General features: G+C 43.3%; 1 protein-coding gene across 4 annotated transcripts in view; it reads left to right on the top strand.

Moving 5' to 3' along the window:
- The first annotated feature begins 310 nt into the window (after positions 1 to 310).
- Positions 311 to 16,591, top strand: part of LOC122543069 (receptor expression-enhancing protein 1-like) — a 30,839-nt gene continuing 14,558 nt past the window's right edge. For 2 of the 4 annotated variants that reach the window (XM_043681291.2, XM_043681290.2), the window contains exons 1-2: positions 669 to 849; positions 14,819 to 14,891. In XM_043681291.2, coding sequence (XP_043537226.1) covers positions 818 to 849; positions 14,819 to 14,891 — 105 coding nt within the window. In that variant the 5' untranslated portion in view covers positions 669 to 817. Of the gene's footprint in view, positions 373 to 668; positions 850 to 14,635; positions 14,662 to 14,818; positions 14,892 to 16,591 lie in introns of those variants that run through there. The other 2 variants (XM_087984449.1, XM_087984448.1) reach the window with 2 other exon arrangements.

The raw sequence follows: 16,591 nt of genomic DNA, 5'->3' as shown, positions 1-16,591 counted from the left end.
CTGTCCCTGAACAGCTCAAATAGTGGAGGAGATCAGGTGCATCTTTGTAGGTCCACACTCATGCAAAAGTAAAATGGCCATGACCATTACTGAACAGCGTTGCAGCCACCTCAGTGTTCACCTGCGCAGACGCAACAAACCTGGCTGCAGGTCACAAGCGCAGGCGCAGTGGCATCCCGACCAAAGCCAGAAAGCCTCGGAGGAGACCTGGCCGGAGGTGGGCGCACGCGTAGACCGAGGCATCCGTGCGACGAAAGCGGACCGGTTAGAGGCCGCCCCCCCGCCCCCCCGCCCAACCCTCGGTTGGAGAAAGCGGACTGGATAGAGGGCCCCTTGTTACCTCGGTGAGGAGAGGTAGAAAGTCGCACGGAGGTACAGCCCCCACACCTCCTCCCCTCCCTCTGCAATTTAAAAGAGTCGGGAAAACGGAGGAAGAGACGTTTACCTTCGTTGCTACGTCCTCCAATCCACCAAACGACAGCGCGGGGGGCGGGGCGAAACAGTGAAACATCCGCCGAGGGCAGTTCAACTCTCAAGAGAAGGCGAACCGAGCGCGGAGACGGGTAATAGCGAGCGGACCAACCGGCTGAGAAGAGAAGAGAAGAGAGGAGCAGCAGACCGGTCGGGATCATCCTCTGTCCCCGGTCACGCTCGAAGCGGAGCGGCGAGGGACAGCGCACGCGGTGGGGAGGTGGTGGTGGTGGGGAAGCATTTAGACTCTTCCGGAAGCCCCGGCGCAACTGCGCGTGCGGCCCGCCAACGGTCGGCGGCGGCGGTTTGAATTCCTGAACGTTCGGAGGGCGAGCTTCTTGCCAACATGGTGTCGTGGCTCATCTCCAGGCTGGTCGTGTGAGTGTCTGCTCTGTTGCTTTGGTGTTGCTGTGGTTTCTTTTTCTCCTTCACGGCCTCCACTGGCGTACCCCCCCCCCCCCCCCCGCCGCCCGTCTCCTCTGCGTTTCTTCCGCAACTTTTTTTAAATTTTGTTCCTTGGAAGTCTGGGTTTGCAGCCGGGGCTGGGGCGTGTTTGTAGTCGTTGCACAGATGAAGTAACGTTTGCTTTCCTTTTTTTTTTGTCGAAATCGTTCCCTTTCGTTGCCTACTGGATTCTTTGATACTTCTCAGAAAGCTTGCCTGGCTTTGGTTGTCCTCATCCTTGAGTGTCTTTTTTTTATTCAATCGTTTTAGAGCAGCTGACCAATTTGTGTCATTTATGACTTGGAGATGTCTATGTTGGATTGGAAGTGCTTCCAAATAAACCTGTTGGACTTGAACCTGGTGTTGTGAGTTTTAACTGTCATTTATCTCAGCTTTGCAAGACACACAGGGGTTACAAGTTAAGCTGTTTGGGATCACGAGGTGTAGATGGCCAAACCTGGAATCGAGTTGCAAGCCTCTTGGAGTGTCTCTAAGAACTTGGGATCAAGTCTTTGTAAAGTTGCTGCTTTTTGACACCCAGTTTCTCTTGTGGGGCTGAACTCTTTGCAACCCCTGTTGTTTCCCTGTGGTTAAGAGATGTCTCCTTCAAGTTTTCACTTTGCTCTCAATTACATGAGTGCACAGATGAGCTTTTTAAAAACCCAACCTTTTCCCTTCACCTTTGGGGTTTCCTGGCCCTTTTGTGAACCATTATTTTTTGTTTTTAAAGAACTGTATTTGAAACCACCACCACGCGACAGTTGCAGTGGAGGCACACCAAATATTTGGATCCAAAATCCAGTCTTTCGGGTTACTGATCAAGTGGCTTCTATGTCCTGTTGCTGGATCCTGAACTGTCAGGCACCTTAAAGTCTGATTTGATTCATTGGTGATTTCAAAACGTTTTTGAAATGTTCACAGCGCCAGACCTGAGATCCTGTGGTGTGAGTCCCATTACAGCCATGTTGAAACAATGTTTGCAAGGGTGAAAATGACAGGCTTTTGTTATAAGTTGTGACCACGTGTTAAAAATCGATCATTTAGCTCCTCAAGGTTGTTGTCTGAGGTGAAATGTGCATGCAGCCACACCTGGTTCTGTTGTGCCATTTTCAGAAGAACTTGACAAATCTGTGGTAGAATTGTTAATTTAGCCAGCACGGATCGCAGATTTTCATGGCCACCATCTCCATGGAGATTTTTTGAATTTAACAAATTGAGTCTTAGAATTCCCTACACTGTGGAAGCAGGTTGTAATGCCGAGTAACATCGACAGTATAGGTTAAATTATTGAATTGGTTTAGTTTATCATGAAGGAATTTCCTCCTCAACCTCTTCACCTTTTGTATGAGATGTGGTGATTCACATATGAAAACATCACCAGTGTCTGTCTGTGCGTCCCTCTAGCGCATGTGCCCCCCACCCTCCCCGTGCCATTGAGAGAAGAGCATTTGAGGTGTAGTGAGACCAGACAACGTTATCTTCACTTGTCTTAAGTTAGGTTATCTTATCACCTGTATGCACAGTGGCTGCCAGTCGTAAATCTCTTTTCTTTATTTTTAAAAAAACCTCGCTTGAATATTGCTTCAGACTGTGTTTCAAACAGCTGTCCTTGTCCAGTATGGCAACCCTGCAGAATGTCAACTGTCTTCTAAATCAGAGTTCGGTCATTTGAACAAGCATTGCCTACGATTGGTGGAAACACTAAACTCAAGAATACCCCCATGTCTTGAAGAAATCCTCTAAGTTCTCTTAGATAAAACATTTCACCATCTGACCAAATATTTTCTGACATGGATTTACAAAGCTCCTGTGAAGTACCTTGTGTGGTTTACTGTTGATCACCAAGTCATTGTTAGAGTTTGATGCACGATGCAAATGGTTTGAACATGATACAATAACCTTCAGAACTGTCAGCTGGATAAACATACCACCGTATTCTCCAAAATGTCTTAAGTGCACATTTGCAAACTAAGAATCTCCACCATTAATAAGTGTCTTGCTCACCTTAAACTGCAATTTTAACTCCTTTTTCTGTGTAATAAAATTGTCAACAACATTGGACTCAGTCCATTTTTAACTGAGACAAATGAAGGGACTAAATAACAGTGAATTGACTGTTGTGTCTCTCTCCTTTCCTGCATGATGTTCTGTTGGTTTGACAGCAGATGGAACAAAACTTGGAGCTATTATTCTTAACATGTCAGAATATGGATCCCTAAGCACGAATGCAAGATAAGCAATCCTACAGTCAACAAACTTGATGAACTCCAAAACATGTCAGCCTGGTCACTTAGTTAATAATATTCCCGCAACACTGCCATGAGACCAGACTTTACACCCCAAACATACTGCAGATAGTGCTTAGTTAAAAGTTTGTGAAGCCCAGTTTAAATAGTTTGCTCATTCCAAATATAGAACTCCACCTAGCAAGCTAATTATATGCTTAACTTGGTGTGTGCACATGCCAAGCTTGAAATGTTTGCATTGTAAGAAGTCAGTGGAAATATGGGAGAAGATAAATTTGCTTCTCCAGTTGACTGTATGATCAATTACATGACATAACCTACCACATCCAGGTTGCAAACACCAGCTTTGAAACACCATGACTTCTGGAGGGTGATGGGATAAGTACAGTTCAAATGGCCAAGCCAATGAACAGCAACTGTTATTATTAATGTTTATTTCAAAAGATTGGAAAGCATTCCTGAATATTTGTGAAAGGCAACATATAATCTCAGCCTTATTTGTTCAACTGTCCTCAATTGTATGACCATTGTAGCAAGAAACATGGCATCCTTCAAATGATATATCCTGAACTCCCTTAATCTCATCTTTGCAATTAAATTAAAAAGTACATCAAATTCTACACTCAGTTTACGCACCGTGAATTCAGCGTCACCATTTCTGTTGGCCCTCACACCATCTGATTTGTAACTCTGCTTTGTTCAACACTCAGTTTTTAAGTTTCTCAAAGCAAATACTTATCAGACCCAAGCTACTGTGTTTTGCATCCAATAGTGATGCAGTTGCATACCTTTTTTTTTGTTCTGCTCCCTTGCACTGGCTCAAGCTGAGCTTCACATTTGGCATTTAAGCTATTTTAACTCTGACGATGTGATCATGAGCTATCTAAACACTGCTCTGAAGTGCTCTTGCTCACTATTAAAATATGCATAACCTACATTCCACCCTTTATTTCTCATGATAATACCATTTGCCAGTACCAACATTGGCAAATAAATCACCACTATCACATTTGGCATGTCTTTAGTAAAACACCCTATCATTCAATGCAGTGTGTTCTGAGGATGGGTCACTCGACACAAAATATTAATTTTGATTTTGCTGCTGAACTGTCCAGCAAATTGTTTTTGTTTCTCATCCAACCCTGTTTCTCAGTCTGAATGTCAGCCTTGCTTCATGAAGTCCAAGTGACATACATTTGTAAGATTTATCCTGTAAATCTGGTCCTAAATGATTGGACAAGATTCAAATCACATTCAGCAACAGTGTCTGCTGTGAAGTGGCTTTTCTGTGGCAACAACTGCCTCTTAGTCTTCCTGTCAATTCTAACAATTACAACGAACTGATGGGCTTCTGTCTCCGAGTCTCAGACTACATTTGGCAATGCAGGTATTTCATTGATACCTGCCTGCCTCATTTTCTGCTCCCAATATACCAAACAAAAGAGGTAGACCCATGCACAGGCAGAGGGACATCCACTGGTATTTGAGCACTTTGCTCCCCCATCCCATCTCCTTCCTTCACTTCCTCATTGGCCTTTGGATTGTTCAAAGTTTGCACACTGTCTGTCAACTACAAGAAGATGGAGACTTTTAAGTTCAGCATGTTTGGAAGACTATTAGTGATATTTGAAGATGATTCATGGTCCAACTGTTGGTTTCCTTGTTCAAGAGCCAAATTGATCCAATTGGAAAGGTAACTTAAAAGTTGATCTCAACAATAACCCACGCTAGTATAATTCTTGTTTTTTTTCACAACCGCATGCTTTGCATCTTCCGAGCTGTGGCACAAACTTCCACTCTCTTGAGTAGCTGAAATGAATTGACTGACTTTGGTGCATTTGAAGTCAATCGACTTTTAAACAGAAATAACATTAAAACAAGGCTTATTTATATAGCTGTCTTAACCACATAAACATTCCAGAGCACTGTACAAAACAATCACTGAAGAACTGCCATAAAGGACAGGCAGACATATTAATATGGTGAATGAAGGCTTGGTCAGAAGAAAATTAGCCAAAGTTAGAAGGCTGAATGGCACCAAGGCTTTGAGAGCATGAGGAGATCACTGAATGATATTTTCAAATCCTTCACTGCTCTGACCAGTGAGAACTGTTTAAAAAAAAATCTTAGCTGACTGACTGGCAGTGTTGGTTACTGAATAGACTGTAATAAAAAAAACAAAAAAAAATCTGTTTTGTGCACACATGGGAGGCATTGGTTGGCTAGCCTTTATTGCCCCCCTCATTCTCCTTGAGAAGTTGGTGTTGAAAGCTGCAGGCCGTGCACTGGAAGTTGACCGATAGGCCCTTACAGAGGGAATTTCAGGATTGTGATCGAGTGACAATGATGCCAAAGTAAAATTTATAATATAGTCTTAGAAATCTCCAAGATTTGAAGTACCCTTAATTCGAAGTCCAGAATATGCAAAGTAAATAAAATGCCCTGAATGCGGGGCTGACTTGTGTACAGCCTTGAAAATAGTTTAAGGTTTTTGAATACCAATGAATTCTAATCATAAAACTAAATTCTCTTAAATTCTAACAAATGAATGAATCAAGTGGCTGTTAACAACAGTTAAATTTCAATTTTGATATGATCAATGAAGCTTCTATCTTGAATGGAGAGATTGAATGCAAACCTGGTTTACTTTTGGACAGTTGAAGGCACTGTTGGAGTTGATTTTTAAAAAATCCTATTCATCAGACACTGAAAACTTTAGATGTAGAAGCCTGGAATTTGCCCCTTGTGTCTTCATTGCTGTTGAGTGAGACCAGGTTGACCTGATCGTCCTCTATTCCATTCTGCTGTGTTCCCAATAATCCTTGGTTTTTTTTCGAGATTTTTAAAAACCTGTCTGCAGCTGCCTTGAATACACTTTGCTGCACAGCTCTGTGGCTCTCTGAAGTCAACTAATTTACAGATTCACTGCCTTTGGAAGAAATTCCTGCTCATCTTTATCATAACTGGGCAAACATTTAGTCAGGTAATGCCTTGATTTCAGAATCTTGTGTGTTTCACGAAAGTCGCCTGCTCTCCTTATCACACATTGTCCTTTGTTGACATGGAAAAGAAATGTGTATGCTTCAGATCACTAGCTATCTCTTCATCGACCCAAATAAGTTCATCAAATGCAATTGGATTGAACAATCGTGCTGGCTTTTCTTTCTAACAGTCACGTGTGCTCAAACAGCTGGTCATTTTCTCCCAGCGTAGTGTTTGCAAAAGTACTTCCATGCGATGATCAACTATCCTTGTTTTGCTGCATCCAGAAGTCAGGATAATCATCAATACAATGTAATGTCCATCACTTCTATTACGGACCTACAAGTTGCAAGCAATAGATATTGTAAAGCATTAATAGCAAAGTGAATATAATCATTTGTTCCCTAAAAGATGCTGTTGGAATTCCTGTATGCTCTCAACTTTTCCTCCTAAAAGCTAATTTGACAGGAAACTCTGCAGTGCAAGAATGTACAAAGATTTGTATCCCTGCTGGGGATAAGGACATGTGGCGTGGGGGGAGATCGTTGCATGGCTCAGTGGTTAGTACTACTGTCCCACAGCATCAGACAAAAACCCAGCTAAGTTGTCGTACAAATGAGGTTAGGGTCAAATACTGGCATCAAAACATTTCAAGAAGGTAGCCCAGACCCTAACATTTCTAGTTGATTTGAGCACATGAAAAGTGCAGATTCCAAGAGTCATGCAGTTGGTCAAAATCCCTCTGTTTTAAACAAAACAGTATTTATTTAGAGTACTGAATGAAACACAAGGGAACAGAATATAGAAGAATTTATCCGAAAACCCGACACATTATACCAACTTAATGCTCCTGTTCCAAATTCTTGCAACAATCCCCGTGAACAACCCTTGGCAAAAAAGGTAAAATCAAACACTGTCTTACTGGAGAGAGAGAGATGGCAGAGAGATTCAGCATAGAACACCTTCTTCCGTGTCACTGTTTCTTTGACCAGCGGCCTGAAAAAAAACTGCTTGCTGTGAGCATCCAGACTGATAAGGCCAAAACCAACTAAAGAAGAGTCAAGAGTGTGATGCTGGGAAAGCACAGCAGGTCAGGCAATGTCCGAGAAGCAGGAGAATCGACTTTTTGGGCATAAGGCCTTCATCACGAATGAGGCTTGTAGGCCGGGGCTGAGAGATAAAAGGGAGGTGGTGTGGGGTGGGTACCTGAGAAAGCGGTAGGTGGATGAAGGTGAAGGAGAAGGTGGTAGGTCAGAGGGGGGAGTGTTGGACATATCCAGAGGGCGGTGCCGAGTCTGAGGCTTGGGACTGGATATATATGATGGGAGGGAAAAGTAGGAAGCTGTTGAAATTCACTTTTATCTCATGTGGTTGTAGGGTCCCAAGGCGGAACATGAGGCATCCTTCATCCAGGCCTTGGATGCTAACAGTTTGGCGATGGAGGAGGTGCAGGATCTTCATGTCCTTGACTGAGTGGGAGGGGGAGTTGATGTGTTCAGCCATGGGCTTGGTTGGTGCAAGTGTCCCAGAGATGTTTTCTGAAACGGTCTGCAAGAAGCCATCCTGTCTCCCCAGGTGCAATCGATGCAGTAGATGACATTGGTAGATGTATAGGTAAACTTATGTCAAATGTGCAAGGCTCCCATGGGGCCTTGGACAGAGATGAGGGGAGTGTGTGGGCGCAGGTTTTACACTTACTGCGTTGGCAAGGAATGGTGCCAGGAGTCTGGTGTGGGCTGTTGAGGGGGGGATGTGTGGTCGTGGACGTGATGAGGGACTCACGGTGGGAATAGTCTCTCTGGAATACTGATAGGGGTAGGGAGGGAAATATACCTTTGGGGTTTGTTTGGAGGTGGTGGACGCCCTGGAGGAAGAACGCTTCATATTCCCCCTTGGGACCCTGCAACCACACTGGATAAATATGGGTTTCTACAGCTGTCTCGTTCCACTCCCCCCTCCCCCACGTTATCCCAGTTCCCAAGCCTCTAACTCAGCACTGCCTTCCAGACCTGTCCATCACTCCCCCCTCTGACCTGCCACATTCTCTCTCACCCTCATCCACCTATCACTTTCTTCGGTAACCACCCCCTCCCATTCATCTCTCAGCCCCGGCCCACAAGCCTCTTTCCTGATGAAGGCTTATGCCCGAAACGTTGATCTCTTGCTCTTCAGATGTTGTCTGGCCTGCTGTGCTTTCCCAGTAACACACTCTCGACTCTGATCTTCAGCATCTGCATTCCTCACTTTCTCCTAAACCAAACTAGAGGAAAAGCTGAGCTAGGAGAACTAGCCACTCTTCTTTGGTTGTGCGAGTGTTTTTTTTTAAACCTGAAAGCCTTTTCCTTGAGGCAGTATCTGTTTGCCATAATCAAATTGGCCCTAAAACCCATCAAAACTAGGCACCTGTATCTTTCAGACAGGTCTGAAAAGAACCAAGGACAATGTAACCTTGTTAAAGAGTCGCATTGTCACATACTGAGTTAGTCAAAGGGATGGCTTAGTTTGCTTTGGCAGGGAGGAGAATGGACTAAGATCTTTGAAGAATGGAGTTTGGAGCAGAAATCAAAGATGACAGCTTAAGTGTTGCCAGTTATTGGGGGAAATTTGTGTTTAATAAGTGTACTGAATTATCAGACTGCCTGTCCGATATGAAGGTTTGAGACAGGTGGTGATAACATAGAGGTGAATTTCGTGTCATATGAAAACAAATGCTGCGCTTATGGGTATTTCCGGTCAGGGTCAGCACGCCCGTCAGAGTGTGGAGGTTAAGGTTAGATTGTTATGGGTTACCAGAGGTAAAGATGCAGGAACAGGACAGGAAACTTCCCCAAATGGAAGTGCTTTCATTAAGGGCAGTTTGATAAGGAGAGGAAGTGAGCTGAGTGCAGGATATGTAACGATATCGGACAACATTGAGGATAAGTTGTGTGGTTGTCAAATGAATGGAAGTCAGTTTGAGAGAAGTGACTTGGGCCTCCTGATAACCTCCGAGGACCTCGGTAGACAGGAGGGAAACACATTGCAAATGAGCTTCCATTTCAGTCACTGGGAGCATTTTCAGTTTCATCAAGATGAATCAAAGCTACCTCTGAGTAAGAATCAGAACCGGAGTTATATCTCAAATATGTGCAGTTGGTGAGCTGTCCAAATTCTATCAATTGTGAATGAAGCCAGGATTCAATTTGGAGCACAGTTAACTAGCTGCATTCCTCAAAGCAGAGTTTGAAATTTGTTATATTTTGCACACCAGGGATATATCCAAGATTCGAACCCAAAAATGAGTCTGAAGGTCTCAACCCCTGCCGGGGTGTGTCTGATATGCAATCAGCCATTAAACACTCACAATCAGTCTGGTTCTTTAAGATGCCACACTTTATTTCACACACAACCGGGCACAGATCATCCAGAAACAGAGGTTAAACACTTCAGTGTTTCTCAGGGGAGCTGCGCACATGGCTTAAAACCAAAACATTTTTACCCTTTTACAGAGAGGTACAGGCCATAATCGTACATAATTACCAATTAATTAACAATGATTTTATTGACAGCCACTCAGCCAATGAAATTTCCTGGGAGCCAACTTTGTTTTCCAACATTGACGCTATTCTTATCTCACAAATGTAGTCTTTGCATTTGCACTTGAAGGTCAGTTCGGATGGCCAGTAATGTCTTATCTAGTCTCATTATTTCTATGCTGGAAAGGAAGCATTGTCTGCTAATCTCTGTAGAAGCAGACTGTGGTTAGTCAATTATGCACCTTTAGCAGGCTGAAAAGCCATTTTATGCAGCTTTAAGTAGAATTGTCAATTTGCAGCCTGGAAGCCATTTTGTCGTCATACTTGCGTTAAGAAGCCATTTTACTGCCACCTAAGTTTGTAAGAGTATGTATTAAGTGGTAGTTCTTGACAGCAACTAATTGCTTCAACCTGTATTTGGATTTCATATCCTCAAGTGGAGGTAATATGGCGGTCAGCTTTGAATTGTGGAACAGACTCTGAGAGCTGAGCACTCCTGTTCATCATAGTTATAAAAACAGCACATAAGATCATGTGTAATGTCTCGTGTTCTACGTGTTAGGACAGTTGTCTGGTGTGTTAAGTCAGAAAAACAAGTCTGAGTGCAAACATAAAGTTTTGGGTGTGGTTGAGTTTGGGAGACTGCAGAAAGCACTAAGGTCACAGCATTGATTTGTAAGGAAATGATTGTCATGCCTTCTGTTTCTACAGAAATAGGTGGCTGACTGATACGCCAAAAGGAATTCTGAAGGAGCTGCAACAGTCCAGAATATTAGGGCTGCTGCATGGCTGATTCAGTGCAAGTAACTTTCAGATCGCAAGATAAGTGGGCTGAGAAGTAGGATTTGGCAGGCAATGGGAAGGAGCAGAGGCAACTGTGCATACTATCATCTTGCAGGCAGAGGTCCATTTTTAAAATATACGAATACAGGTGGCTTAGTGATAAGCACTGCTGCCTTGCCGCCAGGGATCCGGGTTCAATTTCCGTGTCTGTGCAAACTCCACACAGATTGGCACCAATCTTTCCATGTTTGTTTGCGTTTAGTCCAGATGCTCCGGTTTTCTTGCACAATCCAAAGATGTGCAGCTTCGTTGGATTAACCATCCTAAATTGCCCATATTGTCCAGAGATGTGTAGACCAGGTGGATTAGCCATGGGGAATGCAGAGTTATAGAAAGTCGGGGGTGAGTCTGTGTGGAATGCTTCCTGGAGAGTCTGTGTGGACTCGTTGGGCCGAATGGCCTGTTTCCACACTGTAGGAATTCTGTGGAATGCTGCTGTGCTCTTATACTTCACTTCCTATTGGAAAAAGTCTGACCTTGTGATGATTCTCTTCCTTCAGCATGGTTATTCTGTCCTTTTTTCTTGGAGGGGTCATAAAGGCAGAGGTTCTGATGTGTCTAAAAATATCGACTTGTAAAAGGTTTTTAAGTTTTTTCTTTAATAAAACACTTGTACAGTCCAAGGCGAGTGGCCAGTTCTCCTAGTTTTTTTTGGTTTGACCTTGGTTGGGAAGTAACTGGAGGAATGCTGCTTCACCTGCAACTGAAGGCATATTTCAAATGCTGCTTGTTTTGAACAGTCATAATTTCAGTGCAACAACAAAATGTTGGTTCACTTTTGAGCTCTTTTATTTCCTGTTGAAAAAATCTTTTGGATTTGTTGCAACAGTCAGGAGTGATAAACCTCCAAAACTTGACCAGACTGCAGGAAACGTCACATACCTGCTCAAGTAGCTGCTCAATATTTAATTATACTTTGAGTGATATAAGATCTGCAAATCTGATGCCTTGCTCTGCGTTGTCAATTCAGTCATCATTTTTCATATTCATTCAGAGAAATTTGAGACCTGTAATTGAGGATGCAAGAATAGGTTCGTTGCTGAACCTGTATGCAGCCATCAGTGAAAATGGTAAATATGTGTTCTCACACATTAACCCAACAAAGAAATTCTTATGTTCCCAGAGTAGTCTCAAGTGTCAATATTTGAATGAAAACAAGCCTTTGCCCATTTCTATCCAGATATCCATTTCAAGTTTGAAAGAAACTAGGCACACTACTTTTTCATGAACAAGAAAGCAACTATTTATTGTAATCATGCTGACAGTGTCAAAAGTCCAAAAAAAATTTTTTGTGAATCTATCATGAAACTAGGTAAAAATCCTCATTTGATGCATGCCAACAGATGGAGAAAGATATAGACACATATGATTTGTCTTTGATATATCAAATATGATGACAGATGGAGAAAGATAAAAACACAAACAAGCTCAAGAAGGGAGCACCTTTTGAAAGCACCAGTTGACGGTCAATGAGTTTTCTTAGACTTCAGACCTTTTTGCTGATGACACGATTGGGGGTATATGTAACCTTTCACGAATTGGTGGGCATTCTCTCTGTGTCTCTGAAGGTGGTTTTCCCTTTTAGTGGGGATGCGCAATAAGTGGGAGAGCTGCTCAAAAAAGGTGAAGACAAATAAGTAATGACAGGCAATGTTCTGTTCTTCTCACAGGAGTGAGAGAAGTAGGCTGAATCTCTTACTGTGTTGTCCAAACACAAGGCTGCAGTAACCTGTCCCATAACTGGTCAAATTTGGATTAGTATAGAGTCATAGAGATGTACAACATGGAAACAGACCCTTCAGTCCAATTCATCCATGCAGAGTAGATATCCCAACACAATCTAGTCCCACCTGCCAGCACCCAGCCTATATTCCTCCAAACCCTTCTTATTAATATACCCATCCTAATGCCTTTTAAATGTTGCATTGTACTAGCCTCCACCACTTCCTCTGGCAGCCCATTCTCGACATGCACCACACTCTGCGTAATAATGTTGCCCCTTAGGTCTCTTTTTTATATCTTTCCCTTCTCACCTTAAACCTAGATTAGATTAGATTAGATTACTTAGAGTGGAAACAGGCCCTTCGGCCCAACAAGTCCACACCGACCCGCCGAAGCGTAACCCACCCAGACCCGTTCTCCTATATTTACCCCTTCACCTAACGCTACGGGCAATTTAGCATGGTCAATTCACCTGACCTGCACTTTTTTTTTTTGGATTGTGGGAGGAAACCGGAGCACCCGGAGGAAACCCACGCAGACACGGGGAGAATGTGCAAACTCCACACAGAGAGTCGCCTGAGGCGGGAATTGAACCCGGTCTCTGGCGCTGTGAGGCAGCAGTGCTAGCCACTGTGCCACCCACTACATCCTGTAGTTCTGGGCTTCCCCCATTGCAGGGCACAGACCTTGTCTATTTACCCTATACAAGCCCCTCATGATTTTATAAACTTCAATAAGGTCACGTCTCAGCCTCCTCTGCTCCAGGAAAAACAGCCCCAGCCTATTCAACCTCTCCCTACAGATCAAATCTTCCAACCCTGGCAACATCCTTGTCAATCTTTTCTGAACCCTTTCAAGTTTCAAAACATCTTTCTGATAGGAAGGAGACCAGAATTGCATGCAATATTCCAACAATGGCTGAACAAATGTCCTGTACAGCTATAACATGACCTCCCAAGTCCTCTACTCAATACTTTGACCAATAAAGGAAAGCATACCAAATGCAGCCTTCAATACCCTATCTACATGCAACTCTACTTTCAAGGCACAATGAACCTGCATGCCAAGGTCTCTTCGTTCAGCAACACTCCCTAGATTAGATTAGATTACATTACAGTGTGGAAACAGGCCCTTCGGCCCAACAAGTCCACACCGACCCGCCGAAGAGAAACCCACCCATACCCCTACATTTACCCCTTACCTAACACTACGGGCAATTTAGCATGGCCAATTCACCTGACCTGCACATCTTTTGGACTGTGGGAGGAAACCGGAGCACCCGGAGGAAACCCACGCAGACACTGGGAGAACGTGCAAACTCCACACAGTCAGTCGCCTGAGGCGGGAATTGAACCCGGGTCTCAGGCGCTGTGAGGCAGCAGTGCTAACCACTGTGCCACGATCTTACCATTAAGTGTATAAGTCCTGCTAACATTTGCTTTCCCAGAATGCAGCATCTTGCATTTATCTGAATTAGACTCCATCTGCCACTCCCAGACCTTGGCTCATTTGATCAAGATCATCTTGTAATCTGAGGTAACCTCCTTCGCTCTTCACTAACCCTCCAATTTTGGTGTCATTACTTACTTACTTACTTACAGTGTGGAAACAGGCCCTTCGGCTCAATCAGTCCACACTGACCCGTCGAAGCGCAACCACACAGACCCATTCCCCTACATTTACTCCTTCACCTAACACTACGGGCAATTTAGCATGGCCAATTACCTAACCTGCACATTTTTGGACTGTGGGAAGAAACTGGAACACCCGGAGGAAACCCACGTAGACACGGGGAGAATGTGCAAACTCCACACAGTCAGTCGCCTGAGGCAGGATTTCAACCCGGGTCTCTGGTGCAGTGAGGCAGCAGTGCTTGCTACTGTGCCGCCCACAAATCTGCAAACTTACGAACTATACCTCCTCTGTTCACATCCAAGTTATTTATACACATGTTGAAAAGTAGTGGACCCAGCACTGATCCTTGAGGCACTCCAATGGTCACAAGCCTCCAATCTGGAAAATAACCCTCCACCACCACTCTCTGTCTTCTACTTTCTGTATCCAAATGGCCAGTTCTCCCTGTATTCCATTTATGCTGAGCTTTCCTGAACAGAGCACGTGTTGCCAGTTGAAAAGCCAGTCATGTTTTATTTGTGGACAGAATTGTCTTGAGCAGGCATGGGTGTTGCCGATTTGTCTGGAAATCTTACTCATAGTTTGATTAAGGCATGAGTAAAACTCTGAATGTGCTCCAGGATTTTATTTTTACAACTGCAGAAATCTTATGACCGGTCGCTTGTTCAGAGCAGAATGTTGACCCACTTGAAGTCCGTGGTCCAAAAAAGAGGTGGTCCTTACAGATGTGTTTTTTTTAAAAACACGTTTCTGAAGCCAAGATATAATTTGGTTTTATCATTGCAACTCTGAATGACACCCATGTGAGCTGTAGCCTGCTTTTCATTGTGTGTGCGTGTGTGTGTGTTAAGTGACCCACCTGGTCATGTACAAGTGTTAACTGTTGTCTTGCACTGAATTTGATGTGAATTTGGTATCTTCCATGTGTTAATTAACTGCTACTTTTTGTTTACAAAACAGGCTTACATTTGGTACTTTGTATCCTGCCTATACATCTTATAAAGCTGTGAAGACAAAAAATGTGAAGGAATATGTGAGTACTGTGTTTTTAATGTTCTGTAGCATGTATAATACCTCTGAATTGTAGTTGTTCTCCAACCATTTAAGGTCATCTTGTACTTGAAACTGTTACTAAGACAACTGAGTTTAGAAGAAGGATTGAAGAAGAGATTTGAGTAAGGATTACTGCACTTGAAAAATGAATGCTGTTCTTTTCACATGGGTTTGGACCTGAATTTCCATTGCACTGTATTTTTCTATTTTGAGTGTTGAAGAGACTTGGTTGTTGCAATATTGGTGGAGTCCATCACAGACTGTTTTCAAACAGTTACTTGATAAACCGTGTTGGCATTGGACAAAGTCAGCATGTGTTTCTGGAAGGAAAATAACGCTTAACAAATGTCTTGGAACTTTCTGTGAATGTGACCAGAAGAGTTTATAAGGGAGAAATAGTGGTTGTGTTTTACTTAGACTTTGAGTAGGTGTTAAAGAAAATATTGGAATGCAAAATTCAAGATGATGGGATCATTTGAATGGAGAAGTGGCTGACATCCTGCTACAAAAAAGGTGCAGTTAAATTGGAAAGTGTGTGAACATGATTTGCACAAACATTAGAGACTGGAAGGTTTGAGTTCTAACAAGAGCCTCCATAGATGATACATTTTATTCTAGACCATAGGAGGCTGAGGGATAACCTACTGATATATAAAATCATGAAGGGCACTAGTATGGTGAATTGTCAAAGCTTTTTCCCCAAGATAAGAGTCTAAAAGTTGAGGACATAGGTTTCAGGTGAGAGGGGAAACATTTCAAAAGGGAACTGAGGGGTAACATTGTCATGCAGAGGATGGTGTCTTAATGGAAAGATGCTAAAGGGAAGTGGTGAGGCTAGTAGAATTAGAGCATTGCAAAGACATTTGGACAGGGAGAACCACTGGTAAAGTTTAGAGGGATGTCAGCCAAACACAGTCAAAATTGGATGAGTTCACTTGAGGTTATCTGATTAGTATGGGTGAGTGGGCCAAAGGGCCTGTTGGTAGCTATATGGCTGTGTGACAAGAAACAACTAGTTGGAGTTTGTAGATCACTTGGAGTGGCAGTCAGAGACCAATGGGGCATGAATTTATGCTTGGACCCCAGGTAGTTACAAGTTAATGATTTACATGAGGAGACTAAGTGTAAGATACTTGATAGAGAAAGCCTATTGTGAATAAATGTGAGGTTATCCTGGAAGAATTTTATTTCAATGGCAATTTTATGGGAAAGGGGAGATGCAACAGGAAAGACCTGTCCTTGTGTTCCAATGATCAAGAGTTAGCATTCAGATGCAGCAGGCAGTTGATGCAAATTCTATGGTGGCCTTGAGCTGGGAGATGTGAGCATTATGTGTTGCTGCAGCTGTGTGGGCTTTTGCTGAGACCACACCTAGGATATTGTGTGCAGTTTAACTCAGCAAATCTGAGGAACAGTATCTGGCTATGGTGGAAGTGTAACAAAGTCTTAATACACACATTTTTGGGATGGGGGGTCTAATGTATGAAGACGGAACAGATTTTGCATGATATTTACTGGAGTTTGTAAGCATCGGGAGAATCTGATTGAAACTTGTAAAATTCTAAAAGGACGAGACAGGGTAAATGTGGAAAGTATGCTCGAGACCAGGAGTCGTGCGTTAGGGATCGCAGTCTGTGTATGGGGTCGGCCATGTTGGACTGGCATGTGATATGTCTTCAC

Source organism: Chiloscyllium plagiosum, unplaced genomic scaffold (genome assembly GCF_037043375.1).
Source record: "Chiloscyllium plagiosum isolate Xiang-an unplaced genomic scaffold, Cpla_swu_hap1 HiC_scaffold_48, whole genome shotgun sequence".
Taxonomy (NCBI): domain Eukaryota; kingdom Metazoa; phylum Chordata; class Chondrichthyes; order Orectolobiformes; family Hemiscylliidae; genus Chiloscyllium; species Chiloscyllium plagiosum.
The sequence above is the reverse complement of the archived record's forward strand: the minus strand, read 5'-3'. Positions and strand labels throughout refer to the sequence as shown.